At 38.4% G+C, this 14913-nt stretch overlaps 1 protein-coding gene across 1 annotated transcript in view; it reads left to right on the forward strand.

Annotated features, from left to right (window-relative positions):
• Nucleotides 1-14913, forward strand: part of astn2 (astrotactin 2) — a 244671-nt gene that overhangs the window by 84118 nt on the left and 145640 nt on the right. The window contains exon 4 of the mRNA XM_029444334.1: nucleotides 7844-7996. Within this exon, the coding sequence (XP_029300194.1) occupies nucleotides 7844-7996 (153 nt within the window). The remainder of the gene's footprint in view (nucleotides 1-7843; nucleotides 7997-14913) is intronic.

Consider the following 14913-nt stretch of genomic DNA (forward strand, 5'->3'; position numbering starts at 1 on the left):
GAGGATCTTGTTCTTAAACTTCACGACCTGGGTGTATTTGGGATCGTCAGTCAGGAGCTTCAGCCTGTCTGGAGCATTTGGAGGTCAGAGCTTGGCCTGCGATGTTCAACTGGCTCAGCAAGGGGAGACGCATCCATATTTTATTCTGGCCCATGGCAAGAGCCAATCTATAGATAGTACTTTATTCTTGCTCCTCTGGAAACAGCAGATGCTTTAAATGTACAAGTAGAGTCAAAAACTAGCAGAAAGGAAAAGTGTCTGACAAAAGATGGAACATTACATGCTTTTGCGGTGGCTGGGGATGACGAGGCTTGAGATGGTAAATGTTCAAATCCAGCAGAGTGTCTGTTCTTTGTGTTTTTCGATGTCCCCAGATGTCTTTTAAGTGGTTTTATCCGTCAATATATTTTTATTTTCTACTGTCTTGGCAATCTCCATAGGACAAAAATGCAATACCACGCATGTCTTTCTTACTATGATGTCAGGAGAGAGAAATAGTCAAGTTTGCGATTCCTTCCATATCTTTTTTCTTTTCTTTTTTCAAATCTCCTGTCAACACCATTTTGTCATGGTTTGTCATCTCTAACCCAGCCACTTGTTAGTGATATTCTCTACAATGGCATGGATTATGTGCTATAACTTTAACTGTGGCATTGCCTTCAGCATGGTCCCTTTGGTATCTCAGTTAGCTTTGTGATTAGAGATCTGTTTTTGATTTTATTTATTTTTTCAAATACAAGGGCCAGCATTGTAGCACCACATTAGCCTATTTGTGAACAAAATATTAGCTTTTTTTGTGATTTAGGGGAAAGCAATATTACAAAAATTGAGGTTGTTCATACATCAAGATATTTATTAAAACTATTTAACGCCACATTATAAAAAGTCACTTTTCAAATGACGATATCATTCTTGCTCGTTTCCTTCTGTGAACATTTCTTTTCCCCTGTCCATTTTCTCATTTTCTTATTTTATGCTCCTTTATCCCTCCTAGATCTCTTATCTGCATCTTATTCCCAAAATCATCTCCTTTCTCTTAGCTTCAACACCCATGGCATCCATTGTCTACCCATCTCTTCCCCATACTTCTCTGGCTTTTTATTTTTCTCTCCCGGCCATTCTTCATTCATCTCCAGATCCCTTGTCTTCTCCAAGACTTTATTCTTTTTTTTATGTATCTGTCTAACCTCTTACGCTCCTCTCATGTTCCTGTCACACTTCCACTAGCAGTGCTGTCAAAGAATTCCAAAAGAGCTTGACTGGACTGATCCTATTGAAACAATAGCAACTATAATAAATCACAGAGGGAATCAAAGCTGGTATGAACCCCGGTTTCCTTCCTATTGATCCTCTCTGCACTCATTTGCTCCCCAGGCCGTGAAGGGGAGAAGAGCAAACAAGGGAATAGAGATGTGACTTAAGTGTGTGTGTGTGTGTGTGTGTGTGTGTGTGTGTGTGTGTGTGTGTGTGTGTGTGTGTGTGTGTGTGTGTGTGTGTGTGTGCCCACATGCGTGTCAGCATGTGTTGGAGATACAGGCAAAGAAAATACATGAGAAAGAAACAATAAAGGGAAATGTATTAAAAAAAACAGGAATCTCTAGGAATCTAATTTCTTTGGATCTTGTTTTTTCTTTTTCTTTTTTTCTCTAGCAGATTTCCCCTAAATTAAAACAGAAGGGGTTTGTAGGGTCCAAAGATCTTCAGAAATCTTTCTGCCATTTGCCTTGTGGCTACATCTGCTACTGTGCATACTGAATGCCAGGAGGGATGGCTTCTAAAAGAAAAAGTCCATTACTGAGTCCCAAATGTTAAAACATATCAAAAAGTGGCATTACATTGGCAATACGTGCATAAGTGATATCAGAGCAGTTGTTTCCAATGTTTGTCATTTTATACGGTTTACTCTTTGTTGTTCGTCTTGGCTTTAAGTGGGTGTGTCTATAACGTGTGAAATTAAATTTGGCATGATATGGGATAAATTCTACACACTCTACTACTTCCATATTTGTGTTGATTCAGAGCACTCTAATCGATCTTCCAAGCTACACTGCAAGACATATTACCACCGGCCCTGGGGCATTGTTGAAGAGCCTGAAAATGTTGCCTTGCGTCTCACTGACTCTCAGCAGAGGGGAAATATCTTCTTGAGCCTAAGAGAAATAAGGGTCAAACACTATTTATGGACAGAGAGTCATGGTCAAAGGTTTCAGTTTCTGACAGACAGTAATTCCCATAGGCTGTATCAGCGATTTGGTGGAAGCCGGCCTAGTCTTGTTCATTTGGCTTTTTGGAGTAGCTAGTCCTTCAGTGTATTTTTTTTTGCTGAGCGAACAACCATTGCCCTTCCTGGTGCTAAATATAATTTTCTGTGAAGTTAAGGGCATCAGATACGGGCATCATTATTTCAGTTTTCCGTCGTTTTACCAAGAAATATATTTTTAGAAACATCTGCTTCTGCAAATTACTGCTTCACCAGTAATTCCTTCTATAGAACAACATGAATTCCTCCTCCGTTGATTGTGATAAGCTATATCATACCATCCACCTTTATTATCATGGTTGTTGTTGTATTAGTAGAAGTTGTAGCACCAACTATCAAATTAGAACTAATGGTGTGAGTAAGTATTACAAACAGTATGCTGTGTCTCAGCTGATGACAACTGTGTAAATGAAATGCACTGGGGGAAATATTTCTGTTTAATCAATCAGATGTCATCTTTATTATGTCACCCAGATTCAGATTCAAGAACAATAATGTCCCCGGGGAGCAATCTGTTTCACACAGAATAGTCCAAACACGTACATACAACACATAATACATCATACAAAGCACAGCCCAAAATTCATATCCCCTACACTGTCACCATGAATGATAAAAAAAAAGAAGAAGACACAATAAAATGACATCAGGAGTTATAGTTTTTTTGTCTGCTTTGTTTTCTCGTCATTATTAAGTAAATATTTCCACTAATCAAACTAAAATGACAACGTCAAATACTTGGAGGGGTGTCTTACCATAAGAAAGGAAATAAGGTCCAATACTTCAGGACTTTTTTATCAAACAGACAGAGTTTTGCAGTGCCCCTCTGGCACATAGTATATCCTGCAGTTATTTACTGAAACGATTGCTTTGGCACTCATAAGTGAGTAGCTCTGTCAAAATGCCATTAAATATTTGTTTTATTTTAAGTATTGAAGGTTTGCCGCTGAGTTTGGTTTCTATGAATATTGAGAGAAGTGTGTCAACTGAGTGTGTGGTGTATATATGTGCATATATGTATCTCCTATTAAAAAAAAAAAAAACCTTACACAGTGAGGCGAGAAATGAGTGAAATAACATAAAATCAATGCAGGTCAGTATGGATGAGCTACAGGGTTCCTCACATGTGGAGAAGAAGAGCAAGTAAGGGGAGGAGAGTTGACACCTTGACAAATCCTATTTTCCTATATCAAACTCATCAAAACTTAAAGCAAATCTTCCTATTATTAAAACATGTTTGCTCAGCATATCAAGTAAAGTACATTTTATTTTGCATTCAACGTCAGTTTCTTTGTTTCAAGGTTGGGTCTGCATTTGTGTGTCTGGTCCTTATCTCTGGTCAGGAATGTGTGATGGCCATAAAAGGGGGTGGGATGTGCGGTTTGTAGCTTAATATTGTTCCTTCAGTTTCTGCTGGTCTGTCCTAATTACAGAAATCTGAATATTCTGTAATTATGTTTAGTTGCAGTCACCAATATTGGATTGGAGTCCACTTTATGCAAGCTGCTGTGCTGTCCACACAGCTGTGAAAGCAATCTTCTCCACAGACAGGAAGTAGGAAATAAAAGCTGGGCTGGGTTTAAGAAATGTGTGAACATTCACATGCACAAAAACAAACACATGCATATATATATATATATATAAAAATTGAGTAGGGTTATGTACTCATACTGGGCACTGTGAGAACACCAGGATACGTTGACTGAGGCAGCATGCTGTTGACATCCACTGCTTATGAGACACTGTTAACAGATGATAAGGAAGTAACTGCAGATAAGGGAGATGAAAAGGAGAAAATAAAAGGCACCAGAGCTTTAGCTGACATTGAACTCAAAATGACAGCCAGTGTGGACTTGGGGTCTGGGGGAAAACAAATGTCAGAATAAAATATCTGGGTAGCTGCTTCTGACAAATGGGGAATAACGGAAACACAGTGAGAGAGATACAGAAGAAAAATACTGTTAAAGAAAATAGACAGATATTTGTGTCTTGGGTTTATGACTAAGGCATGAATGTCTTAAAATTCCTCCTACCAAGTATGGAGTCTTGTGTTGGATTAGTGATAATATGGAGAGCCTTCTTGTTAGTAAGTCAATGAAATTGTTGCTCCATATGTGAATGTTGGTCAAAGAAAGACATGTCAATTTTACAGGATCAAGTACACTTTATGGTGCCAACACATCCCCACTATGTTGTTTTAGTATTTTAATATGGTTAAGATTCCATATATATGTGTGTGTTTGTGGGGGAAGACGGTGATAAACATCAGCAAAATGGTCGTGACAACCATTAGAAACAAATTATTGAAATTTGTCTCAAGGAGACTTTGGCTCTAGGCACTTCTGTTTGGCTTCGCATCCTTTCTTTCCTCGAAATGGAACAAAGCAAGAGAGATAAAGAGAGTCCCAAGAGGCCATGAAATATGTATGCAAGCAGTTAACCTCAAACATTCTGTCACACATTCTCCTCAGTCATGGCAGGTCAAAGCTTAAGTGCAACCCGCTCTGGCGCTTCTTGTTTGTTTGCTAACTCCAAGTACCTGAATTAGCCTAGCACTAACATAAATGCCCTCAGGAAATGGAGCTTCCTTAACCATTTTTGAGTACTTCAGTTGTGTATTCACTTTCCTTTTAAAGGTTTTAGCCCGGTGTATTGACACTGCAGCTGAAGTGCAGGCCCGTTGGTTTGTAAAACTCAAAACAAATGTGGTGGTCAGCTGAACAGGTTGAATGTATATAAGCCTTTCCCCCTCATTCTCTGTTTAAGACACATTCTGCTGTGCCTAATGGAGAGGAGAGGCATGAAGAGATGAGGAGATAATGGGTTTTTTTCTACCTATAGACAGTATAGTATAAGAGTCTGTATAAGAGAAAGGTTTCCTGGCCCCTAATGTTAAAGCCTTGACTTATTCTCCAGCTACCATATAGTTGATATTTCCACACTCAATAGACCAAAACAAACATGATTGGGATTTATTCTGGGATGAAAATATAATTGTCCTGTGCAGCTGGACACTAACAACCCAACACTGTTGCCAGGACCTGCTGTTGGTATATGTTCTGCAAACTAAATGCAACATTTCTGTCAAACATAACCTTTCCATCTCCTTCAAAAACGCTGGAATAATATAGAGCAGTCCTTTATCCATGTTTAACTTGTACTTAATATTTGTTTACAAGGATAATTTGAAATGTGGCCATTGTATTGTCATCTTTGTCTTTACTGTTTAGTGCATCGTATAGTGTGAGTTTTCTCAATGAACCAAAGCAAAGCTTTAACATTATGCTTAAAGTACAAATAACAGTCAGTAATACTGTTGTCCATGTACAATGATGTGTGCTTTTTGTTATGAGTGTGTATTAACCAATGAGAAGTACTGGGGTTAGGGTACCTACTTTGTTTGCATCAATGTGCACCATCCAACACACAATGCTGGGACTTACTGAACAGTGGTGTGAAAACTGACTTGAATAGTCAGGATGGGAAATCCTTTGCAAGTTGGTGCCAGCAATTGCAGGGAACTCTTGTTTTAGTCTCTGTGTCATGTGTTCAAAAGCATTGCTTCAGCACGGCAGATCCCACTCACAGCCTTGGGTTGGTTTACGCACACTTCAGTTTATAACAACATAGCCGGAAGCAACAGCTACTGTAACTGCTTCAGAATCAATGCCAGTATGCAACCTGGAAAAAGTTTTTTGTCAGTCATTTTTGATATACTTTGTTTTACTATTAATGGGAAATACGACAGTGTGACGGCTCTGTTCAAAGCATTCACCCTCACTTCTTCTATCAGGCAGGGCAAAAACATAAAGACAAAAAGAGTTAACATTACTGTAGTGTTTAGTGTTAAAGGTATATGTACGTATATGAAAACAAAGTAAAGTAAATTACTTTCTTATTTCACCCTAATATTATATCATGTATATTATTATAAATCTGGAAATGAATATGCTTCATTCAGAATAAAACTATGTATTTTGGTGAAATGATCTGTAAGTTTCATCTCCATGAGCTATATAAGCAACAGGAAATGAAATGGAGACATATTAATGCAGTCAATACAGTTCATCAGTTTGGTAGATGGCGTCAGGTTCTGTGTGAATGCATATGTCAGCTACTAACTGTCAGAAGTTTAATCTAAATCTACTGTATGTCTAAACTTACTCTTCAACCTTGTGCTTAAAATCAATCATCAGGTGTAGCCTTATGCCTACATGTCACCATAGTGGACCTATACTTACATATAACCATCTCTTATAAACACATATGTTTGATCATGCTCTCAACAGTTACTCAAACTTGCAGCAACTATCATCTTAAGCTACTACTGCAGACACATACGATACGCTATCGACTGCAGTGATTTTCCCCCAGTTGATGCTCGCTTTCTCAATAAACCATTGCTTCAACTGCTTGAGTGTGCTTGACTCCCATTTAGCTTTTTGGCTGCCTTCAAGGCATCTTAGATCAATTTCTATAGTGATAACAGGGATTCAAAAATGTAATACAGTGTTATAATGGAAATATCTCCAGAAAATACATGTCCAGGCCTCTGGCTGTGGAGGAGTCTTAATGCCTCTTCAATCATATATGAATGTATGGTGTTTTGATGAAGCACCACTGGCAATTGGCCGGGGTCCTACTCAGCAACCCATGTACAGAAGATGTTGTATTTTATCTCAAATATATAAAACAACAATGAACAAAACAAGTTTTATGTGAAGACAGCACAAGGACGGAGCAAGGTGTTTTTTAGGTTTTAAAGCCAGGCCACGCACTCAGAATATAATGGTTTAAAGAAAAGAGATCGGTATTTACCCTTTTATTTGCAGGTATATTCAAGGACCAAAGGAACTTTAAGGTCTAGTGTTGACTTTGAAAAATTTCACAATTTAAAAATATCTTTCACTGGAGGGCATAAACCAACATCTGGTCATTTTGCATCTTCTCTTGCACCTGGTCACGGAGGCCCATTTCCGCAGACATGCCAACAGCAATTCCCTATTTGACAAAACATTAACCATTGTAGAGGGAGCCAACCAACACATATGTATCATTGAAAATATACTATTTGTTCTGAACACCTCTGTTGTTGTTAGCATTCATAAGCATTTATAATATTAAAAACAATGTCAATATTCTTGCATCTTCACTTTCACTCTTGTCCCCTTTATCTCCCTCTTCATCTGCTCCTGTTCGCTCATTAGCATGCACGATGAGCCGCCACTGTGAGCAACACATCACCATTATTCATAGAAAGAGTACACCTCAGTGCCAGACTGACAGATCAAAAGATGTTGATGATAGGTGGGGGTATTGGTGGTTTGGGTGATATATGGCCCCATCTTTCAGAAATGGCTGTACTTGTACTAAGTTTGGGGACAAAGCTGTTTTCACTGTTTTTTTGAGAGGTTGTTTGTTTTGGGCGACAGTTGTGTAACCCTACACTTTCACTACATGCTTTTATGCATAATTTTTTTTACTAGGCTATATCCTGTGTGTCTGTCACTATTTTCAAAATGATTTTCCCTTTAAAGCCTTATGACATGTCTGCCATTTTCACTTTTGATCTCTTTTTCGTAGCTATTGACCCAAACACGGAGTCAGTAGAGGATTTGATGCAGAGGTTCCAGGACAGTTTCCGTGTTCCTAACACTCCAAAGGACATGTCTCACTACCAGCATGTCATGCACAGCTCGTCAACGGGCCGCCGGAGGGTCCCCAGCCACACCAGAGGTAGGACAAAAAGTAATTTGAAGACTTAGCAGTTTTTGTTTGCAGAATGTTACAGACCTTGCAAACAAGATGATTTATAACATTTGCACATTCCTTTAAATGTTGCTATGCATACAAGACAATGTTTGCTGACTTATTGTTTTTGGGCAGTGATATTCTGTTTGAACTGTTTACACTTTGCCTTATGAGAAGTGCATTTTGTTTACACTCACTGTCCAACACTGTAGCAGCCATTAACCAGTATGTGTATGTTGGAGCCTATTAGGGTGTCACAGCTTGTCCACAAAAAAAAATCCCTTTGCGAGTTGATTTTTATTTTTCTAAACCCTAGTGACAAATGTATTATATAACTGCCAAATATTATCACAAGAATAGTGTTGTAGATTGTTAATTAGAATGTCAAGGTGTCAATTGCTATCCCTTTTACAGAGAATACATATCTATGGGCAATTTAGATGTTCCATTATGCTAGACCTGAATACGTTTATAATGAGGGAGGAAACACATGCAAACACATTTCATTTCACAATTAATTTCCTTCATGTAAATGTGACTTAATATTTTGTATCCCATGTGATATATTTGAAACATATTAATATATAAAAATGTTTTCTTTTACACCATGAAACTGATAAAAAAGTACCGTAAAAAGTGTCTTTAATCAGAGTCAGATTCATAATTTGTGAGTGAACATGTAGCCATTAACATGTTCATAAGAGCTTCACATAGCCCTGTATCTAACCTTCTGTATAGGCTTGCATTTATCTGTCTAGGGTGAGTGCATACAAATATTTTTAAGCATCCCCTAAATTTAACATAGAGAGAGAAGAGAAGAGCATAATTTGATTTATTTAGAATAGATAGGTTACTCTTTGTCATAGTGCATTTAAAAAGGGCGCCTCTCTATATACTTCTGACCTTTTTTGTTTGCGTGTTTTATTTTATTTACTTTCAGTTTACTCTGTTACATTACATTACAGTTCATTTAGCTGACGCTTTTGTCCAAAGCGACGTACAAAAAGTGCAAACAATCATGGAGATACAACTCCGAACAGCAAGAATCTTGTAAGTACAATAGCTTCAAATAGGTACAATCGTATAAGTGAACACTGTCTTCACTGTTGGATTTCTGTTTCATTAAAGATCATTTGGGAGCAAGGTTTTACACTAGTGCAAATTTTTAAGATGTGACACATTGGCAACACCAGCCTCTGCAAAAACTTTAGCTAATTACCAGCAACATTACCAATAATTTCAATCATACGGGCATTCTGTCATTGATCACATCATTATAAACAGTGAGACATTAACACTGAAAATGAGAGATTAACCATAATGAGTTCACCTAACCTTGACAGTATAACTTACTACCCTCTTGATCACTGTCATCTACAGTTGATGCAAAATGCAACACTGAGCAACTTTGCATATTACGCATGCTTACTTATGTGGGAATTATTAATCTTTCCTGTTACATAGCCAGTGGTGGAGAGAGTTTCAATTCTTGGTAATTCAGAACATTTCAGTTTAGTTAGGGTTTGTCTATTTGCTGTTGAGGATTTACAGTACTTCTGTAATATTAAATGTATCTTGTTTCAACCTTCTGAGCAGATGATGCATGCATGTCAAGCTCGTCACCACTCTGAAGGACACTGCTGATAGATTTCCTCTCTGAGGTCAATGGAAAAAGAGTTTATTTTGCTGGTCTATAGTTAGAGGTGAAAATGTGTCCTTGAGTGCAAAAGTGTAGGCCAATACTACACACATGATAATGGGAGAAACACTTAAACTGAGAAGGAAACGGCATTCGTTCTTGTGAGGTTAAAGTGGAATGTTAATTGGTCAGCCCCAGAAGGTTAGTTCTTGATAAATGAAATGAATGCATTCCTTGAGAGGAGCGCCAGGCAAAAGCCAAGAGTGGATTGTGGATAGGCATATGTTTTTCTTTTGCATTTTGCTCAACTTGGTAGACCTTTGTATGCTGTTCAATAGCTATGTTCTCCCACTTTTCAGCTAAGCCCCCCTTCATGCAGAACCTTGGTGAAATAAGCTGAGGGATCATATTAAAGCTTTGACGCAATACTTGATATTACAAGTATCCATGCCATTCAGATCTAACAAAGTGATACTGACAGGTGTAGACAGGACTGTGTAGTTTATAAGAAATGACAAGAAAGGCTTCAGCTGAGCTGCTGATGACCGTGCCAGACATGACATGAAATACAGGTGGTCACAATGAAGACATAAAGGTCTGAGCCCTTATCAAATACAAACATGTCTAAAACACATTCTTTGAACATTTTGTCACGCTGGGGTGAAGGTGAGGACCCAAATGCAGTACTATGGACGAGGTCTTAACAAAAAGCGAGCTTTATTGAAATAAAGCCGAAGCTACCAAAATACAAAGTAACAAACCGAGCAGAACGCGAGCAGACCGCGAGCAGAACGCGAATGACAACCCGACAAAACACACTGGGGCAGACAGGGATAAATACACAGACACCAAACGAGGGAACAAGACACAGCTGGGGGAGAAAGGCAAAAACACAAGGGCAGAGTAAATGGACACAGGAGGAATACGTTAACAATCAGAAGGGGAGGGTAAATACACAGACAGGAAGTACAACTAGACATATAACAAGGTGGAGTGAACACTTCAACATAAAACAGGACACCAAAGAACAAGCAGATCGTTCCACATTTATAAGCGACTAATCTTACTTACTTGGAAATGTCAAATAACACGTTTTCCTATACCTGGAAATCAATATATGTCTTTTAAATTACTTTGTAAAGAAATTAACAAATAATCTTCATATCCTTCCAACCATGCCCTGCTTGAAGGAGGTTGAATACAATGAGGTGCACACCTCTCAATCATCACAGAACAAACCCAGACCCTGGGTTACAAAAAGCATCTTAAGGCAGACGGGTCCAATTTTTATTCTATGGGCTCGTATCATTATCTCTTTAAGATACCTGTGGGAAATGCACCCCGGACCCTGTAATGAAGGAGAGGATTTGTGTGTCCTAGAAATTCACTATTATATAACACGGGCAGTGGGCTAGTCTGCACAAGAGGAAAGCTATTGTCCAATACGTCTGACTGGGAGAAATAGCGGAAGGTATAGTAAGGATATGATGTGTGGGGTGTTTACATTGAGCAGCACACACTATAATGTTCATACAATGCACAGATTTTCCTTCAGGCATGAGAAATGTGGAAGGAAGTAGGCCCCTAATGGCCAATTATTGGGCTTAAGGCCTGTCTGGATTGGTGATTTACCCCAAATCTGCGTAGGAGTGGGAAGCAAAAAAGAGCGAATAAGAGAAACACATCCCACTAGTATCTGGTTGTCAACTGAAACTGCCTATAGTTTACTAACCAAAGTACCTTAGTTAACTTGAATGACATTTACATTAAAGGAGAAACTAGCCTGCATATCTACTTCTCTAGAATTTGTGTGTGCTCAGCTAAACCCTGCAGCTGTTCATCTCTTCTCCTGGTGTCCACAAGCATGCATATTGAAAATTTGCTTTGTGGCGACATTCCTTATTACCCTGTCAGCATTGCCCTAGTTTCTTGGTAGCAACATAATATACCTGGACTCCCATGCACAGATTGTCTAGTTACAGTCACTACCTTCACTTTCCAATTTTCACATATCGGTAGCCACTCTCAGGATCCTATTGGGAGGATATTTCAAAAAGCAAGATCAGGACGATAGACCAATACAACATTTATATCAACATGCATAATGTATTAGATGCAACATAGTTGTGCACATTGATAGCAGACTTAAGTTATTATTAAAGGTTCTCTATATGGAATTCAGAGCATATCTAGCGGCTAGCAGCTAACGGTGGAAATAGCATGAACAGTGCAAACAATGGAAACGGTGCTGACAGTTTACGGTGTTAACCTGAGGGGGAACCTGCAATCCCATATTGCATCCCATGACACCTGACCAGCTGTCAGTTACCCACATACACACATACAGTACACTTAGACGCTACACATGTCTCAGGCAGACAGGATAGCCACATGAAGATCAAAAAATCCAAGTCAAAGCCAAAGTCAAGCCAAATGCTGCCAAGAAGGATTGTATGAATATTGGGATTTCATTTGTCAAACCACCTTTGGAGGTGGCTATCAACATGGGACAACATTCTAGGCAAATGTTGAAAAGGTGTAAACACGCAAATGTTTTAAAGCCACACCATATGTAGTCTTTACTGCTTCCAATCCAAACTATGTCAGTAAAGCCCCTATCATAATGTACTACATCCACGCAAGTTTTGTTGCGTTGTTACACAGCTAGCTAAAAGATGTTTAATAATAAGCTTTATTTGTATAGCACCTTTCAGAATTGCAGCCCAAAGTGCTTACAACATAACAATTAGTACAAGATTAGACAGAATAAGAGCATTTACAATACAATAATGACAGTGTTGATGTAAATGAGTCTGAAGTACCATTATACAAATAGCCGAATTAAAATAGTATAAAATAGCAGATAAAATAGCAGAATTAAAATAATATAATATAGCAGAATTAAAATTGTATAACAATAGCTGAATTAAAATAGCAGATAAAATAGCAGAATTAAAATTGTATAAAATAACATTGGAATTCATGCCTAGTTTTCCTATCTGTGCCGTACTTAACGACCCTACTGCCGGGAAATCACATTCATCACACCATTCTTGTAAATGTTTTAAACTGTCAGAGCCATATTTTTAAAGCATGAGATCAACAATGCGCCCCTGTGGCCTTTCAACTGGTTTACTCCCTTCGGTTAAAGCCAGTTTTTCTCCAATACACATTTATCTGAGAAACTTCCTCTTTTACCTGTGGTGAAACAGTCTATTTGATCTCAGGTTTCAAGTTTGATCTCAAGTTTAGCATGTTATCCAGAAACAGGAGCAGCTTCTGCAACTACAACACTGCTGCGTTGCCTTAATTTTTTATTATTAGACTTTGAAATGTTCATGTTGAATTCAAGACAGGTTATTTTCTGCGTTGTGAAGATGCACACTTGTGGCTACAGAAATTCTAATCGAGAGTGTTCTTTCAGCTAAATTATGAAACACATGATTTTTGGAGCCACTCTCTTTTCACTGAACTAGTGTACCCAATCAATGATCTCTGTCTTGCCTGAGAAAAGTTGTTGCATTCTGCGATCTAAGTGCACGAGTCAGCAATCTTTTTATGCCATGTGAAGTTTGGAGAGTGGTTGGCTTTCATCTTTTGTTCTATGTGAATTATTCTATTACAGTGGGATGCACACAGAAGCCCTTTCTTTTGTACTCAAGAACCCCCTGGATATGCCTTTTTCTAGGTCTGTGAATACTGGCTCTAATGATATGGGGTTGACATGTTGTGAACTGCTGTTGGTTGTCTCCCTTTCCTCTTTAGTTTAGTTTTTTGTTTTAATGTGTGTGGCTTCTTGTTCAGGGCTTTAATTTGACTAGTGACTTTACCCTTATTGCCCCCGTCAACTTCTAAATGGCTTTATAGGGGCTGGTAGTTGCAGTTAATGTTGATTGTTTGGAGATGTACGCCCTATATGTTGTCATTAAGAATAGACCAGTATGAGTGGGGGGCTTTGCTGTTGTGTTGATCTCCCCCACACATATACATTTCATAATATTCTGTAAAATGTCTATATAGAGCCCCTGGTGATGCCTGTGCTTGTAAAACGGTGGTTACATAATGTAACTGTGATTTTTCTAGTGTAGCCACCTGTCTAGAAAAACTTTGAAGTCACAACGCATCCTGGTTTTGTCAGATATTAAAATTTGCCGTTAAAAGAACTTACTACATTCTTTGCATGCACCTCTGTGCATGATGTCCCCTGGTGTTACTGTATTTCCATGTGCTGGCTAGAAGCTGTGGAAGTGTTTTGATGTGTCACAACTAATACTTTGGCTCATTAAAGAGAGGATAACCTTATGGTTATTGTGTAGTCTTTCTCCTGTTTAATTGATGCTTTGAAGTAGCACATGAAAGTAGTTTGGTGCTGTCTTGTTTGTGTGTGTGTGTGTGTGTGTGTGTGTGTGTGTGTGTGTGTGTGTGTGTGTGTGTGTGTGTGTGTGTGTGTGTGTGTGTGTGTGCACGCGTTTCATAGTGTTTGAATGTATTCTCTGCTCAGCTCCACTTTCAGCGGTCCTCAATCTTCGCTGCAGACAAAACCCAGTGATTACAGTTGTGGGTCTGCAGCCCCCAGGCTTCTCTACAACAGGCCATAGCTGATCTACTGCCAAGTCAGGGCAGTGTGTGACTCTTTTTGTGTACGTGTTTGGTGTGTGAAAGACCTAAAAAGATTGAAATTAAATACAAAGACAGATCACACAAATCTCTGTTGATCAATGTGATTAAGTGTCTTTGCTCTAAATAATCCTCTGTTCGTATTATTATTATTATTTGCGAAACATTTAATAATTGTCTATTACATGACTTACTCCATAACGTAAAAGCCTCATTAAATTCATCTTTACTGAATTTCACTGCAAGAATCCCCACATGAACCAATCTCCTCCTACATGTTATTTATTTCCTCTGCTTCCAAAAGCTTTGGTTATTTGTTTCCAATAAGACACTTATCACCACTCAGTCTGATGTTCACCTGTTTTTGACTAAATACAAATACTGTTATTTTAAACGTATATATTTAACAGTATTCAAGCAGTCATACATTAGCTCTGGGGCTAGCTCCAGGGCTGTTAGAAATGTGCTACACACCGGAAATTAATTGGATATCTTACTCTAGTGACAGTCAAGTCAAACACTTTTTAAAATCATAATATTCAAAAGTGACATACTGCCTTATGCAATTCTCCTAATCATATCATCAATATGCATAACTGAACTATACTTGCAATGCTGATATTCCTAAATCTAATCCCAGATATTG

The sequence above is a fragment of the Cottoperca gobio genome, chromosome 12 (genome assembly GCF_900634415.1).
Source record: "Cottoperca gobio chromosome 12, fCotGob3.1, whole genome shotgun sequence".
Lineage (NCBI taxonomy): Eukaryota > Metazoa > Chordata > Actinopteri > Perciformes > Bovichtidae > Cottoperca > Cottoperca gobio.